Source organism: Aythya fuligula, chromosome 6 (genome assembly GCF_009819795.1).
Source record: "Aythya fuligula isolate bAytFul2 chromosome 6, bAytFul2.pri, whole genome shotgun sequence".
Classification (NCBI taxonomy): Eukaryota; Metazoa; Chordata; class Aves; order Anseriformes; family Anatidae; genus Aythya; species Aythya fuligula.
In genome coordinates, this window is record NC_045564.1 from 10,251,921 (window position 1) to 10,269,577 (window position 17,657).

At 44.0% G+C, this 17,657-nt stretch overlaps 3 protein-coding genes across 3 annotated transcripts; all 3 read right to left on the reverse strand.

Annotated features, from left to right (window-relative positions):
- Positions 1-28: 28 nt before the first annotated feature.
- On the reverse strand, positions 29-1,126 carry LOC116490609 (UDP-glucuronosyltransferase 1-1-like). Its single transcript, XM_032189982.1, has 2 exons — positions 266-1,126; positions 29-52 (listed from the first exon to the last, which is right to left on the reverse strand). The coding sequence occupies exons 1-2, from the start codon at positions 1,124-1,126 to the stop codon at positions 29-31; spliced, it is 885 nt and encodes a 294-aa protein (XP_032045873.1).
- Positions 1,127-1,308: 182 nt separating this feature from the next.
- Positions 1,309-2,405, reverse strand: LOC116490610 (UDP-glucuronosyltransferase 1-1-like). The gene is made up of 2 exons (XM_032189983.1): positions 1,545-2,405; positions 1,309-1,350 (listed from the first exon to the last, which is right to left on the reverse strand). The coding sequence occupies exons 1-2, from the start codon at positions 2,403-2,405 to the stop codon at positions 1,309-1,311; spliced, it is 903 nt and encodes a 300-aa protein (XP_032045874.1).
- A 2,305-nt stretch (positions 2,406-4,710) lies between these two features.
- On the reverse strand, positions 4,711-5,604 carry LOC116490611 (UDP-glucuronosyltransferase 1-1-like). The gene has a single exon (XM_032189984.1). It carries the CDS (start codon positions 5,602-5,604, stop codon positions 4,711-4,713), a length of 894 nt encoding a protein of 297 aa, XP_032045875.1.
- Between the last annotated feature and the right edge of the window lie 12,053 nt (positions 5,605-17,657).

The window sequence follows — 17,657 nt, forward strand, 5'->3', positions numbered from 1 at the left end:
GTTTTGATAAAACGCCAGATAACCTGCACTAGAGTTCAGTCCCAGAGTGTACCTGGGACACCAAAAGATGTAGCTGACTACATACAAACACACACACACACAAAGAAAGAAAGCAAGGAAGAAATGACATAAATAGCATTTCTTTCACCAGGCTTTGCTTAACTCTCCCTGAATGGGAACTTAAGATCTCTCTGCTACACAAAACTACACTCTTATGAACACAGAAGCCAATCAGAATAAGAATTAAGAATAGAGCACGACCTACCTGAGGTAGCTCCTTGTGAGCACAATTCACTCCGCCAATTAAAACTATGTTGGGCATCAGTGGTCTTGGATAATCTAACACAAAGTCTAATCTCAGAAGCCATACGGAGGCCTTGCGTAAGAGATCTAACACATCCACATCTCGCTGAAGGAACTCAGAAGCCAGTTTGGAGTACGGCTGATACATAAAATCACAGAGGAAGAAATTTTGGACATCAAAGACTAGATTCTTCACACGCTGGAGGAAGCTCATGTGGTCTGTGTGTTCTGTAAATACCCTGGGGACATAAGAAGGGGGATTGGGACACTGAGTGGCTTCAAAATCTATGCCACATGGAATTCCTCGCAGAAAATAGACAGAAGGGACTGAAAGGTGCTCAGCCACTATTGGTCCGCAAGGTATTACAGGGTCTGTAAAGACAACATCAAACTTAGACTCCTCAAGATATCTCATAAGTTCCTTGTTGTACAGTAAGTATTCACAGCTGATGAACGCAAAGTCAGAGAGTCTTTTCATCCTTTGGTATGTTCTAACAAATCTTTCCAGAAAGGATCCTTCTTCAAACCCACCCTTTAAAAATGCGTGGAAGTCCTTGTCCATCTCTTCCTGTGTGAAAGGGACTGGGTACATTTTCATAGTAAAATTGTCTGTTGGTTTTATGTGTAAATTGATTTCAGGTGCAGCGACGACTACTTCATGCCCTTTCGCCTTGAGACCCTCCAACGCTTCCCGCATGCTGAGCCAATGACTCCCACCTACGGGCAGTGCCAGCACTTTCCCACCAGCAGCCAGACCGAGCACGGACAGGAGCAGAACCAGCGTCACTGCGACTTGTGGATGAGAAGCAGGCACCGGGGCCATCCCTGCAGAAACCCGGTGCGTGCTGCCCAGAAAGAAGTCTGCAGGCAGCACTGAAGCAATAGCACCAGCTCTGCGCTTTTAAGCAACCTGTGTCACACCTTAACTTTTGATCCTTGGAGGTGTTTCCTGTGTGGTAAATGTATAATCGTTTTGATAAAAGGCCAGATAACCTGCACTAGAGTTCAGTCCCAGAGTGTACCTGGGACACCAAAAGATGTAGCTGTCTACACACAAACACACACACACACACACACAAAGAAAGAAAGCAAGGAAGAAATGACATAAATAGCATTTCTTTCACCAGGCTTTGTCTAACTTTCCCTGAATGGGAACTTAAGATCTCTCTGCTACACAAAACTACACTCTTATGAACACAGAAGCCAATCAGAATAAGAATTAAGAATAGAGCACGACCTACCTGAGGTAGCTCCTTGTGAGCACAATTCACTCCGCCAATTAAAACTATGTTGGGCATCAGTGGTCTTGGATAATCTAACACAAAGTCTAATCTCAGAAGCCATACGGAAGCCTTGCTCAAGAGATCTAACACAGTCACATCTCGCTGAAGGAACTGAGAAGCCAGTTTGGAGTATGGTTGAAAAAAAAAATTGCAGAGAAAAAGATTGGGGACTTCAAAGACTAGATTCTTCACACGCTGGAGGAAGTTCATATGGTCTGTGTGTTCTGTAAATATCCTGGGGACATAAGAAGGGGGACTGGGACACTGAGTGGCTTCAAAATCTAAGCCACATGGAATTCCTCGCAAAAAATAGACAGAAGGGACTGAAAGGTGCTCAGCCACTATCGGCCCGCAAGGTATTACAGGGTCTGTAAAGACAACATCAAACTTAGACTCCTCAAGATATCTCATAAGTTCCTTGTTGTACAGTAAGTGTTCACAGGTAGACAGGAACAAGGCAGAGGTTTTTTCAAACCGTTGATAAACTGTAACAAATCTTTCCAGGAAGGAACCTTCTTTCAATGTATCCTGTGTAAATGCGTGGAAATCTCTATCCAGCTCTTCCTGCGTGAAGGGGACTGGGTACATTTTCATGACAAAACTCTTTGATGGCTTTATGTATAAACTGACTTCTGGTGCGACGACGACTACTTCATGCCCTTTCGCCTTGAGACCCTCCAACACTTCCCGCATGCTGAGCCAGTGACTCCCATCTACGGGCACCACCAGCACTTTCCCACCAGCAGCCAGACCGAGCACGGACAGGAGCAGACCCAGCGTCACTGCGACTTGTGGATGAGAAGCAGGCCCCGGGGCCATCCCTGCAGAAACCCGGTGCGTGCTGCACACAGGGTACCACCACCTCCACGCTTTTAAGGTAGTGTGCTGTGCTTTTCCCTGATGATCTTTAGACTTATTTACTGTTTGGTAAATGTATAATCACAGGTTCAGCAAACACAAATTAGAGGTGTTAAAGTTCATCGAACCTCTCAGGCAGTTATCAGGGTTGCAGGGATGACGCCCACCCATTTGTTTTGGATGAACATTGGGATTTAAGGAAATAAGGGATCATTCAACAAGAGATCTGCTAAAAAACGATGATAAAAGTATCAGCAATTTTCTAAAATAGAATTTTCTGTATAAGAAAATTCTTCTGTTCCTGTCAATACAAATCATGTTCTATTCATGTTCTGTTGCATCTTGACACCATGCCCTTGGGTCCTATCACTGGTCACTAAAGAGAATAGATGGGCGCCTGCCCCACTGCTCCCCCTCGTGAGGAAGCTGTAGGCCACAATGAGGTCTCCCCTCAGCCTCCTCTTCTCCAGGCAGAACAGACCAAGTGATCTCAGCCACTCCTCATACGTCTAACCCTCTAGGCCCTTCACCATCTTTGTAGCCCTCTGGACACTCTCCAACAGTTTCACATCCTTTTTGTACTGCACACAGTACTCAATGTGAGGCCACACCAACACAGAGCAGAACAGGACAATCACCTCCCTCGACCGACTAGCAATGCCATGCTTGGTGCACCCCAGGGTGTGGTTGGCCCTCCTGGCTGCCAGGGCACACTGCTGGCTCACATTCAACTTGCTGTCAGCCACAGCCCCCAGATTCCTCTCTGTGGGGCTGCTCTCCAGTGCCTCATCCCCCAGTCTGTAAGTATAGCCAGGGTTGCCCCGTCCCAGGTGCAGGACCCAGCACTTGCTCCTGTTAAACTTTGTACTGTTGATGATTGCCCAGCGTTCCAATCTATCCAGATGTCTCTGCAAGGCCTTTCCACCCTCAACAGAGTCAACAGCTCCTCCAAGTTTGGTGTCATCAGCAAATTTACCATCAAACCTTAAACATCACTTAAACATCATCAAAAGACCTTATAGTCCCACATCCAAATTGCTTATGAAAACATTGAAAAGAACTGGCCCTAAAATGGAGCCATGGGGGACTGGCCGACAGCCTGATGCAATCCCATTTACCATAACCCTTTGAGCCCTACCCATCAGCCAATTGTTCACCCATCGTATGATGATTTTATCTAGCTGTATGCTGGACATTTTGTCCAGTAGGATCCTATGGGAAACTGTATGAAAAGCTTTACTGAAATCCAAAAAGATTACATCAACTGGCTTCCCTTGATCGACTAGATGGGTGATCTTATCATAAAAGGAAATGAAATTCGTTAAACAGGACCTACCCCTTGTGAACCCATGTTGGCTATTTTTCTGAAAAGTCTGTCTTTGGAAGGATGAAGTAGGGCTGGAAGGGGTAAAGATTAGGCCACGTTTTTTGCCAGATATACTTAAAGCTGGATTAGCAACTCATGAATACCTTTCTGGTTCTGCCTGGGAAGAGCATACCCCAGGGCTGTGAAAGAAAAGTTGTTTCCTTCATGCATAGACAATCAGCCCTGGTTATAAAAATGATCAAACAGAAATATTGTAGACAATACTATGATTTACTACTGAGATTGATAGAGTATACCAGATTTTTATTTATTTATTTTTTTAATGGACATTTAGCAATCTAGATCAGCTCTAGATAAACTCTTTTTAGGGAAGCCTTTCAGTAGGCAATGCAAGCTGTTGTACATGGCTTGGTGCTGGCTAGCAGCTGCAAAACCCTCCAACAGATTTGCAGAAAATTGCACAAGGCATCCATGCTTTGCAAGCATAACCCCAGACTGAAAGAACAATCAGAATGTTACCTGCCAATTGACACTTTATGACACTTTATTTCTAAACTCTGAAAGGATGGTTGTATTAACTGAAAAAAAAAAAAAAAGTTTTGAAAAGAATCAGTAAAACAGTTTGAGGTAATAATAACTAGCAAAGATGAGCAGCAGACCTGCCTAGATGTGTGCCTCGTTAGCAAGACAGCAGTGATAAACCACAACTTTTTCCACCTAGTCCAAAAAAAAAAAAACAATTATATAAGCAAAACTGCTTCGATACCACTAGAGTACCTGCAACAGTGGGGGGAAATTAATATTAACACAGTTTTTCACGTATTTTCTTTACAACACACCTTACTGCAAATCTAAATACCACATGCTCATGTATACAAGTACATACAGACACAGCATATAGTAAGGTTATTATTGCAAACAGTATTTTCCATTCAAAGCTTAAAATATTTTATCAGGGAAATCACTGACCTGAGATAACATCTTTTTCTTTCCACAATTTATACCTCCAATAAAAACTATGTTGGGCATCAGTGGCATGGGATATTCAAAAACAAAATCCATTCTCTTAAGCCAAATGGATCCATGGCTTAAAAGATCCGTCATTGTTACTTGTCTTTGGAGAAAATCCGAGGCCAGCAGTTCAAATGGCAAATAGGCAAAATTACAAAGAAAGGATTCTGACGCCTTGAGAACTAAGTTTTCCACGCGCTGGATAAATGTCATGTGGTCTGAGTTGTCTGTAAATGTTCTCGGGACATAAGAAGGGGGGTCTGGACACTGAGCAGCCTGCAAATCAAAACTGCAGGGGAGTCCTCGTAAAAAGAAAACTGATGGAATCGAGAGATGCAAAGCCAGTATTTGTCCACATGGTACAACAGGATCTGTGAGAACAGCATCAAATTTACTGCCTTCAAGATCCTGCATCAGATCCTTATTGTGCAGTAAGTTGGCACAGGAGGAGAAGTAGAGATCGGAGATGACGTGAACTTTTTCATAAAGTGCAGTAATTCTTTGAAGAAAAGGTCTTCTCTCAAAAAGATCATTCGCAAACAAATGCATGCTTGCTCCTAGTTCTTCCCTAGTTAAAGGCACTGGATATGTTTTCAGAGTGTAGTATTCAGATGCCTTCACGTTCAAGTTGACTTCTGGTGCAACGACGACAATTTCGTGCTCTTTCTGACTAAGGGCCACCAGCACTGAGCGCATGCTGAGCCAGTGACTCCCATCCATAGGCACCACCAACAGCTTTCCACCATTGCCCAAGCAAAACAGAGACAGGAAAACCCAAACCCCTGCAGAAGCTAAGTAACCGTGATTACTTACAAGAGCCATGTTTCTAGAAATCCAGATTCCGTTCCTCTGCCCTTACCTGACAGATCTTAAGTAGACCCAGAGCCCCCTGCCAGATTCTCACATTCCCACTTAATGATCTGGTTTTTCCAGTGAAACCAGTCACTAGCAACCATTCATGGTACTGATGAAACATTTAAGGAATGTGATAATCAACTCCTGTTGGGCAGAACTGGCCTGGGTATCTGAGAATCCCTTGGGACGGGTCCTTTCTGATTGTTTCTCTGTGATGCTTCATGTCAGATTGGGAAAAAAAACAAACAAACAAACAAAAAAAAAAACTACAAAAAAAACCCACTTCCTTCCTTCCTTGTTTGCTTGCTTTCCTTTTCTCCCTTCCTTTTTCTTTCTTTCTGCTTTTCTTCCCTCTTTTGCTTTGCTTCGCTTTGCTTTTTCTTTCTAATTTCTCTTCCTCTTCTCCTCTTTCTTCCTTGCTTGCTGCTTTCTTATAAGCATTTTACAGTTGTTCTGAAATGTCTGTCAGGTTTATGTTTAAATGAATTATAAAATTATGCCACTATACTACACAATACCTGTGCAAATCCTAAGGAGAATGCTCTGTGATTTACACAGAGCTAAGTCCTGGGTCCAGATGCAACACCAGGTACAAATGTATTACAAGAACCAATGCTGCAGCAGAGACTTGCATGAGCCAAGACAAACCACTAAATCTGTGCTGCCATGCATGACACTTCTTCATTCTCATCCTGTGCCTTTCTGAAACACTTTCTTCTTCCAGGAGTTATGAGAAAAGCCACTCAGTTCCCCTTGTACCCAATTAGATACAGGAAAGGCTGGACAGGAGTAGAAAATAACAGTCCTTTTGTTTCAGGACAAGAACTGGCTGTGAATGGTAAGTGGTGGTGTTCTCACTGCAGATGAAAAGCTAAGACTAGGAACTAAAACTCTAAGCAGTTAGCAAGTATTTGTTATAGACACTTGTCAACCTGCAGGATTAAACTGTACTGTTAGATGCAACTGCGTGATGCACAGCCATAGCCAGAAAACAGCAAATAAATTAAAAAAAAAAAAAAAAAAAAATCAGGACTGGCAGCACCACTGAAGAATTGGTAATAACTATTCTTGCTGGACTGTGAACTTTAGCCCCTGAGCAAAATAAGGTGAGAGCGAGCTCTGTCTTTAGAGGAGAGCCTAAATTTAAGCTGGAACTGCCACAAGGCCTGGCCTGCAGGCAGAGCTGGTCTCCCTGCTTTCCCAGAGGGTCCCCCTCGGTTTGTCCCTGAGGGAGCCATTAAAGAGCTGGATGGACAGAACAGATAGGAAAAAGCACTACTCTGACAGAAGTGCCCATGCAGGGAGGGGGTGGCAATTTGAAAGACACTTTTGTGAGAAAGCAAGATCTGAATGATAGCAGCTCAACAGAAATAAATGGTACTTTCAATGGGCAGCATCAGGTGAAGTACTGGGAGGAGTAAAGCAAAGCCCGAGGGCTTTAAGGTTGGCTCTGGGGAAGGTGTGCTATGCTTGGGAAATTCAAATCTGTTTTATCCTGAAGCTTCATTCATTCATATTCACAAAGACATTTGAATGCCAGAGGAGGAGTGCATTCCTTATGACACACAGAAGACTTGCTAGTGAGAAAAGTTCAAGGAAAGAGTAGAGAGGTGCCTGTTTATTTCTAAGGAGCATCTGTAAAGGATAAAACTTTATCCTTTCCAGGAAATGATGCGATATATTGCTGAAACTGCTGGATGACACTAACTACAGATCCATCAGCCGCTGAGGAGAGCTGTCTCTTCTTAGCTGTCTTTTTCTAGTTAATCTCTGGCTTCACAACATGAGACTGTTCTACTTATACCACAAGCAAGCAAGAAGCCCAGATACATCACATGCAGCTATGGGCTACATGTACAGCATGAGCACCAGCAAGCTCTCATGTATCATACACATGCAACAAGTGATCAGCTTTAAAGATCCCACAATATTTACTGGAATTCATGGACACAAAGGATGTGCTTTTATTGCATGCTTTTTAGGTCACAGATGCCTGAGCAACCACCCATCAACATTTTCCTATCCAAGCTGGATGTCTCATAAAAATGCAGTAGAGAATTCAGCTGTCTAGTTTTTGTGATGGAAACTGTTGTTAGACCATAACTTTCACCACAAAAAAATTATTAGCCTTCAACTCAAACACAACACTGCTGTTACAGAGAAGAGCAAATAATGCTACTGCACATAACCCGGTGAGTTGCTTTTTGACCAGATAAGCAGCTAGTGCTCTAGAAGAAATATGCCACTGCCACGTGGGGCAGGGAATGTTTGGAAGAGCTGCTATAATTCTCCTGCCCTTTTTGCATTCATTCCTGGACCAGGCAATGTTTGTGCACCTGACCGAAAAAAATCCCTGTGTTGGGCAGGCCCAAGAAAAGGAGGTGGAACCACAACTTGTTAACAAAACAAACAGCTAATCTTTAGGTAAGTAAACTCTACATCAAACACTGCTGGAACTTCTCCCTTGTTATACTTTTCCCAGCCAGTCACTGACCTGAGATAACGGCTTCTTCCGTGCACAGTTGATGCCTCCAATGAAAATCATATTGGGCATCACGGGTGTGGGGTAGTCAAAGACAAAGTCCAGTCTCTTCAGCCAAATGGACCCGTGGCTTAAAAGCTCTGTAACTGTGATGGGCTTTTGGAGAAAGTCCGAGGCCAGTCTTTCGAATGGTGAAAAGATGATTCTGCAGGTGAAAGCCTCTGAAATGGCGATCAGTACGTTCTTGACTCTCTGAGGAAATGTCATATGGTCTGTATTGAGGGAGAACATTCGTGGGACATAGGACGGTGGGTCCGGACTCTGAGCAGCGTGAGTGTCTATAGCACATGGGATAGCCCGCAAGAAGAAAGCAGAAGGGATAGAAAAATGCAAAGCAATTATTTGTCCACAGGGTGTCACAGGGTCTGTAAACAGTACATCAAATTTGCTTTCTTCAATGAATTTCATCATCTCTTCGTTGTGCAGTAGGGCACTGCAAGCAACTTCAAAGACGGCAGAACTCTTTTTAAAAATATCCCAAATATTCAAAAATCTGGAAATAAAAGGCTGGTCATTAAAACTGTTTGCAGTAAGTGAATGCAGAAGATCTTCCATCTCTTCCTCTTTTAAAGGTACAGGGTATGTTTTCAGCGTGTACCACTCTGAGGAATCTACAATCGTTTTCATCTCTGGTGCCATGACAATTATTTCATGCCCTCTCTTGCTCAGCTCAATCAGCGCTTCCTTCATGCTGAGCCAGTGACTGCCCTCCATTGGGATCACCAGCACCTTCCCAGCAGCAGCGCTACCCAGGCAGCACAAGAAGGGGAGCAGCACGGCCACCAGCATGTTTGGAGTTGAACAGACCGGAGCCCAAGTGAGAGAGAGGCCAGGGGTGGTTCGCAAGCTTTTGTAGCTACGATCCACCTACGCAAATATACCACTTGGCAATGCTTTTTCACAATACCTTTGCCCTTTTTGACTTGCCGCATGTTTCATGGGTTTCGCAGTTTGCATGCAATGGGATTCACATTGGAAGATTAATGATTACAAAGGGTTGAACTGGGGTTTGTGCTTCAAAAGCTGCTTTGCACAACCATGAGAAAGGTGTGTCTTCTGCCATAAACGTGGCTCTCCCAGGCTGTGCCTACAGCTCAGTGCCTCAGCCTGCTCTTCTTTGTCCCATACTAGGACCACTGACTGATGATCCTTCCTCCCATGAGCAGCCCAGCCATGCAGACCCCGTCTCATCTCATATTCCTTACCTGAACCACAGCAGCAGTCTCTCCTGTTCACTCTTCTTGCCTCCAAGCACAGCAGGCTGGGAGGTAGGGGACCGCAAGCTGCTGGGTGAGTCTGCAGTTATTGTTACTGAGCCACAGCAGAAATGTTCAGGGAAGGCAACAAGAGCCCGGCTTCAGCCTGTGGCTCATTTAGCCTCACATGCAGGCAGGCAGCACCCATTAACAGCTATGGACACGTGAGCACAAGTCACGCAGGCAGCTGGGAATGACTCCTGCCTGTCCCTTGTTCTTTGCCCAGAAAGGCTTGGCTTTTTGTTAGAGCTACTCCTCCCACAGCTGGGCATTTTTCTCTAGAGACCACACATTCGGAATAATCCATAAGAAGCCAAGTCCCCCATGATCTCTCCCTGTGCTCTTACAGCAACGCTTACTCAGTGCAGCACAACTGCAGCTCTGATGTGGAAAGGAGATGAGACCCATCTGCCACATCCCTGCCTAGGTCAGACTGTGGGATCTGGGCACCCTATATGCCCTGTGTCTGCCCCTGTCCCAGGGATGGTCTCAGGATGTAGGGCTGTGCACGGCTGTTGTATGAGCTGTCACAACATGTGAACATGCCACAGCAGTCTCAGATACAGCTGGAGAGTGTTTGTTGGCAATGCCAGGTAAACCCAGGTTTGCAGCTTCACTTGTAAGAACACTTCCCGGGTTGCAGAACTGGTGCTGGGCCACCTTCAATTGGTCCCATGCCTAGGTTTTGTTCATCCACGTGATTGGATTGAACTTGTCTAATTTCTTTTCATAGTTTTTATCAGCATGAGCTAAGAGCTTTGGTCTTCTGATCACTTCTCACTGCAGCACACCCATGAAGTAGGGCAGGACCATCCAAACCATCCTACAGCAACACCAGCACAGGGGAAAACACGAAGCTTGCCCAAAGAAGATCTGTTTGAGTGGAAAATTCTCTTACAATCCTGTGTGAAACTTTTACTCCTGTGTAAGGCTTCCTCTCCCATCAAGCACAAAATATCTGCCCCAGATCCTTGTACCTTCAACAGGCTTCTCCCTTTCTTGCAGCTGATTCCTTGAGTGAAAAGAAGGTGGGGCATAAAAGGAGTGGTATCTTGGTATCCAAATAGAGCCCTTTGATAAAATGATGGTGGATGGACATCTCTCCAGGCTTTAAAGCACTGTTTAAACCTGGCACAAATGTCCTTAGAAAGCAGGCTCTCTCAGTTGCTGACAAGGAGGTTCAGCACCCACAGGGAGACTGCCACATGGTTTGTGCAGCTGGTAGAGCCCCTTGGGATATAAGAAGTGGTATTTGGACATTTACTGGCAAGATAATCTAGTGTACATGGGGACCCATGATAGAAAGGCATCCACAGAACAGGTGGACTGCTAGGATTACCCCACGTGGACATACTTAGTCTATACAGAGTCTACCAAATTACACTTATTCATACAGTGCTGGAGTTCTCCATCCCACTGCAGGCTGTCAAATTATTACAGTATACTAATTTTTTATAAGCATTTTCTTTTCCAATTCAACTAAAGCAAACGGTACAGTGAAATACAACTTACACTAAAGATAAGTATGAAAAGTCAATGTTGAACTACCTGTCTCATTCTTTAAATAACAAAGAGTAGTTGGTGCAATTGAGAAAAGTGATTTTTTTTTCCATTGAGGCAAAACCACATTTTTGAAGATAACCAGCCAACAGAAAATCTGTCCCTATCTCTACAAATAACTTCCACCTAACCCCTCATCCTATCGGGCATAAAATTAAGTTGCAAAACAGAAGTTCACAGCTGAACATCAGATAACATAAACCAACAGGGTTCTAGTGCATGAACTTAGGAGTTCATGGCCTGTGTCAAGTCAGTTCATGACTCAAACAGTTCATGAACTCTGCGGGGCCAGATCCTTCTTGGTTGTGTACTGCTGAGTCATTAAATGATGGTGGTCACCTCTCGCAGTAAAGGTTTATGTATCAGTAGGTAATTAGGCAGGTGTTATCTGCAGTCCTTGCCTTTCAAGGCTCTGCATCGCTGCTGTTTCTTTCTTTTATCTGCATTTTCTGCCTGCACATTTCTAAACCTTGTGCTTTAACCTTATTGAGAACTTACCTTCAAAAGGAGCATCTCGTTCCATCACCTGCCCTAGCCCTGCATCAGCAGCTTAAGACAAAAGAGTAACTTAATGCGAATTGTCAAACAGCTCAGGAGAAGCTGATACACAGACACAGACCCGTTGCTCGTAACCATTGCAAAGGCTGTCAGATGGACTCAAGAAGAAGGTGTAACCAATGTAGGCGCCGACAGATGAAGAGAGGCAGTCACACACTTCCTTGGTGGAGCCTTTGGGAACATGCCAGAGGGAAGGGATGCCATCCAGAGGGCCCTGGGTGGGCCTGTGTAAACCTTCTATCCAGTGGCCCAGCTTTAATGGGAAGGCAGATCCTCTCTTGATTAAATTACTTCTTGCCTGAGGGAGATCCGATTGCTGGGCCATTATAAAAAAATGCCTGGTGCTTTATGCTAATATGCCAGCAGATGGTGCAGACCCCTTGTTTTGCTGGCATTCACTGCTTTCCTGTGTGCCCTCAGGGCTTTTCTGGAGGAATGTTTTGTCTTTATGCAACTGAAAGCAATGCCAGACCAAAGTCTTTTTGGGCTGGTGCTAAAGAAGAGTTTCTCTCATAAGTAGTGGTAGAATTCCCAGCATCTTTTGTAGGAAAAAACAAACCCTTACCCCCTTAGGTGAAGTGGTTTGCCTCAGTACATACCCAAAGGGTGACAGCAGTGCTCTGTACGGCTCCACACTCTCATGATGAAACAGAGAAACCAGCCCCGGTGTGACAGTGTGGAGCTGTACTGAACCCATGTCTTAGGTATGCATACAGGGGAGTGAGGGGTGGGAGTCAGTTTTGTGAAGCACAGGCTGAAACTTTACAGATTTACAGGTAATTCTGATTAAATGCCCAACATTTGGAGATAAATCCAAATCTCCAATTTGGAGATTTAGGTATTGCAAGTGCAGTAATGGGAACTGACCAAATCCACTTGGAATTTGTTAACGTGGTGTGATTTTTCTCTGCTCTTGGATATGATTTTCAACAGCAAAATCAGATGGCTGTAAACAGACAATACAACGTTCATCTTCCAGTCTATATGAGCACAAGTCTCTTGCTAGTATGGCTACACTTTCTTACGGACCCAACAGACTCCCTACTTTTTGTACTGGACCATCAGAGCAAAAACTGTGGAAGAGGTGAGGAAGCAAAAGAAAGAACAGAATAAAAGCCAGAGAAAATATAGGCAAACCATTTTAACAGGACACAGAGTACAACAGACAAATAAAGGTTGAAGTTCTTAGATTAGCACAGATTCAGCTGGGGTCAGGTCTAAGCCAAATAATTGGTATTCAGAAAATTAACATACTGGCTTGTTTTTTAACATAACTTAGTAGGTTTACACGTGTTTGCTGCTCATTATCCAGTAGCAAAGGGCACTGGTGTCACTTGCAGGTTTGAATGCTCTGCTGCTCATTACTGACTCCACTTGTATTTGCAGAAGAACACCTCGGAGAATTTGCAAGAAAAGAGACCTCAAAGTACAAGAGCTGTGTGCCAGCTCTTGGCAGAAGGAGGAAAGCCTTCTCCACTGCATGCAGAGGGACAGAAATTAAACAAGACTTAAGCTCGGATCAGTAGTCATGTTAAGATATTAGGGTGCAGTTGAGCTTCCCGTTCACCCTGGGGTTGCTTCAGATGGAAGAGGTGTTAATAACAGCAGGACAGACTGGCTGCCACGTGGATTCCTTCTCATCTAAGCAGCAAACAGCGAGTGGCACTTAGGGAAGAAGCAATCTAGAGGTGTTGTTTCACCTACTCAAGCTGTTTTCCTGTTGTTAGATGAGGTTGCTCACACCCTTATGCTCTGGGCTTTGCAAGCAGTAAAAAGTTGTTCGAACACCTGAGTGTGATGACAGCACAGTTTGATTTCCCAGGTTTTTGGATGATGGATAGGGCTTTAGATTTTATCAGAATGAATCCTTGTGTAATTGAACCCAGTCCTTTTTTGATGCTCAAGTGTCAAGCAAAAGGATTACAGTAGCTTGGTAGCTGCTAGCATGAACCTGCCTGATTTCCTCCCTTTCATAGCTATGGACATACACTGTTATTCCCCTGCACAGAATGAGGAAGTATGCCTAGCATGGCTTCAGAGGGAAAACAACTCATAAACTGCAAGTTAGGAAGTAACTTTAAGTCTTCGCAGTAGCAAGAAGCAGTAGGCAGCTAAGGAAGCCATAGAACACAGATAGTTTTTAGGGCAGCCCTCTCCTAAGCAGTAAATAGAGATCATATGAGAACAACAGTATGTGATCCTGAAATTATTGACTGTATCCTATACTCTTATAACATTTCTCGATTTTTGTGCGCAGACCTTTGTCAAATATTTTTACCTTTACATTCACCTTTAGAATCATATTAGAGAAGGCTAACTTGACCAGAAGACAAACTTGTCATGGGAAGGGAAACTAAGGCAGTAGTTCCACTTGTTATGAAGGGATTTTTGTAGAAAGAAGTGTTTTCTAGCCTCCTTTTATATCTTTTCTTTGAAATATGGGAAGCACAGTGATGTGGACAAGAACAGACTGAAGAGGACAGTGAGATGAACACTTTAGTTAGACTGGCCATTTCAGGCTGATGCATGCTGTGCAATGAAGATGCACAATACATGGCAGTTAATTTTTTCCCCCCACAAGCAGCACTGCTTTTATTTGCCTGATGTGTATTTTGCCATTGCAACGTAAGGCAGATGAGCAGTGTGGCTACTTTTAGAGGTGTTCAACAACTTTACAAATACTGGCATGGTATAAGACTGCTCGGAAATGTCAGTAAGTTCATCGACACCTTGAATATTGAAGATGAGCCTGTTGTTTGGTTTATGAACAGAGTGATGATTGCTACCCCAGTGCTGAAAATGAAGAGTTGCCCTGTACCTACCCATGTTAGAAAAGCAATGGTACCCTCAGACATGTGAGTCCCTTCTGAGGACACACAGTGACATTTGGCTGTGCAGGTTTTGAAAAGTGTGTCTGTGTACCAGGTATGTCTGTGTGTTGTGGTAGTGCTTACTGTATGCTTTGACTTTTTGCCAAAGTCTTTGAATTCCACTTCAGTTGCATATTTCAAAGGACCAGTTGGAAATGTCTCCTTATCAGAGCTTCTCAGATGCTGCTGGCTCTGGCAAGAGGGTTTCAGAGCAGGGCCTGTTTTCTTAACCCCTTTGCTGGAGGGACAAAACACAGTGCCTTTGTTCAGTTCTACTCCTGCTTTACTGGAGCAACTACATGTATCTTCTTGAATCAGTTTATTTTACTATTTTAAGTTGACCAGTTGTTTAAATAAGTGTTTAGTGGTTTGGGTTAAAAAGCTAGAAACTTTTTTGAAAGGTTGCTATAGCTTACATCTCTGAGCTTTGATCAATTTACACAAACTTTGTGAACTGCCTAAAAAAGAAAAAAAGCAGCTTCGCATTTGCTTTGGTTATGAATAAGATATTCATCAAAGTGTCTCTTGACACACAGTGCGAGTTCATTTCTGGTCTCCCTAATGAGGGAACACTTATCACAACAACCTTGAGGTACTTCAGGAGTCAATATGATGCTGGCATAGGACCTCTGCCCAGTTGAGATACCAGGCCTGTTTTCTGCAAGCCTTGTATTAAACCTGCATGACATTGGGACTTGGCAACTGGATTTATGCGTCTGTTAATGAATATGTAATTGATACTGAAACAGATGGCAATGCAAATTGCAAGACAAGAGGAAACACAGCCTGAGGCAGCCAGTTATCTTAGTCAATGAATAAATGCAGTTCGTGTTCCCCCAGGCATAGTCTTGTGGTCAGGAGTTGAGGGAGGAAAGGCTCTACCACTCCGCCTTAGATGAGAGTATTTCAGGATGATGTTTATGGCTCAGGAGGGTCAGGGATTTGGGGATTTCATTCCCAGCTCTGTGCTGCATATGACACATTTGCCCAGTTCTGTGAAAACTTGAGCTCCTCAGCAATGCCTTGAGCTCCTGAACAGGTACTGAGTCAGGCAGTGTCAGATGTGGCACGAAGGAGCCCTCTTCTGGAACTGGGTGTCAATACCAGATATTTCTGCCTGTGGAAAGCTATGGGAAGTGTTGCAATAGAAAGGTCTGTGGCTTAAGCTGCTCTTCTAAGAAAAGAAACCTCATTTGGAGCCACTACTCCGCTGACTGAGAAAAGAAAGCTGCACCACAGGAGTGCTTTACTCATCAGAAGCCTTCAGTGCCAGCCTGTCCTTTCTTGTCACTTTGCTTCTTTATAGACACACTTCCACATCTGACATTGAAATAGAAAATGCATTTTTGACCTACAGAGGATAAAATGTATTTCAGAGTGATCAAAAAAAAAAAAAAATGCCAGGGAAACAGGGGATCCGTGTCACTATCCTACAGGTGGTTATTAAGGTACAGCAGGACAGAGGGGAAAACCTGAGAGAGGGCCAAAAGGAAGCAAGGGAGCTGTGAGTGGCACTGCCCTGTGGCTGGATGCTTGCATTGTCTGCTGCCACACATCTCCAGCCACAAAGAGGCTGCCTGCAGATGCAGTAAACTTGTGAGTGTTGTAATCCTAAACAGCCCTGCCTGCTCACCTCATGGCTAGATAAGCAGCCTCCTAGCTCAGGGAGTTCATGTCGGGCCACCTACAGGCAGGTCTAAGCCTGTGGCTGTCACTGTGCCAGCCTGATAGAACTACAAATGCTTGGATTTGCTAAAGGACAACGTGACAATGCCTGGCCAAGCACCACCACCCTTCTCTTGGATGCACAGGCCTATGCATCTAATGATTCTCCTGCACAAAACCCAGGTAATTACAGCTGCAGCCCATCAGAACCTGCAGAATGATTCCTAGAGCTGTTTCCTGGTGTGAACCACTTGGAGATCCTCTCCCAGACAGCACGGATAGGAGTAAAGCACAATTAGCAACTCTCGCTCCACACAGGAGCATCAAAAGAGAGCATTAAAGCCACCGTGAATAGGACACTGTCATTTCCTTCTTACTGAACAGACTCCTGCAGGGAGGAAATATCACCCTGGCAGTGTTGCACTGAGCTGTTACTGACTGCCACAACATCAAGTGGGACAGGTTGTTGCCGCAGAGCCTTACAGAAGTTCACCTGTCCAGCTCTTCTCTTGTGTAAAGCACTGGATATATTTCCAGCATGTCGTCTACCTAGTGGTTTGTAGATCATCAGCAAGCATTTTGTGCCCATTCTGCCTGAGCTTTTCCAATACTGGACTCATGCTAAGCCAGTGGCTTTCACCTTAGACAGTACTAGAAGAATCCCACTGATCTGAAAGCTCAGGGAATGTCATAAAAAGCACCTGCGTAGCAAGCCAATGAAGAAATAAGACAACTAATGTCTTCTAGGTCTGTATGCAACCCCAAAGAAAATCCCAAAGAAAACTCTTCAAGAAGGGAAGTTCGGGAGCAGGTCTTATCACCCAAAGTCAATCATTCACAGGGTTGGTTTCATTATAATTAGTAGTTATCATAAGACCTCTGGGCACACTGCTGAGCTTATTGCTTAACCACGTAAATGATTTCCAAATCTCATCTTGGATCTCAATTTGGCATACAAAATGAGTTGTCATCCTGACACCGGACATCAAGTAATGCTGAGGAATGCTGTAAGAAAGCAGCGATAATCTGCGTGCAGAGCAGCCTCGCAGCCACCAGCAATAAGTGGCTCAGGGAGCTCTTGAAACAAACTGTATTGCTGCCATTGAATATTGTTTATATTGTCTTTGTTTCCATCTTTATATTACATATCTCTATGGTGTGGTTTTTTGTTTGTTTGTTTGTTTGTTTGTTTTCATGAACTTGTCTATTCCCTTGTTGAACTCCTGTAACTTTTTTTTTTCCATCTATAATGGCCACTGTCAAGGCATTTCAAAGCTTGGGAGAAATACATGAGAGGAAAAATCACCTTCCTGTCTTCTCTCTGAAGCCATTAAATCAATACCTGATTTTTCCAAGCATCCCGTAGTTATTGCCTGACAGGAAACATAGAACAATCATTCTTCACACATCTTGCCCATGTCATTCACAATTTCTGAGACCTTTGTTCTATAGATCTGTTTTTTTCGATCACAAAATAGATCTTGCTCAAACCTTTTACCGGCCCTCTCACCTTCTTCTGTACTTTTGCAGTTCTACCATATTTCCTTGGAGATGAGGGGTCAGACAATA

Excerpts from the sequence above, each read along its gene's own strand:
- LOC116490609 (XM_032189982.1), bottom strand. The coding sequence starts at position 1,126 with ATGGCCCCGGTGCCTGCTTCTCATCCACAAGTCGCAGTGACGCTGGTT. Across the intron at positions 53-265 it reads CTCACAAGGAGCTACCTCAG|GTACACTCTGGGACTGAACT; the intron begins GTAGGTCGTGCT and ends TTGGTGTCCCAG.
- LOC116490610 (XM_032189983.1), bottom strand. The coding sequence starts at position 2,405 with ATGGCCCCGGGGCCTGCTTCTCATCCACAAGTCGCAGTGACGCTGGGT. Across the intron at positions 1,351-1,544 it reads CTCACAAGGAGCTACCTCAG|ACAGCTACATCTTTTGGTGT; the intron begins GTAGGTCGTGCT and ends GTTTGTGTGTAG.
- LOC116490611 (XM_032189984.1), bottom strand. The coding sequence starts at position 5,604 with ATGGCTCTTGTAAGTAATCACGGTTACTTAGCTTCTGCAGGGGTTTGG.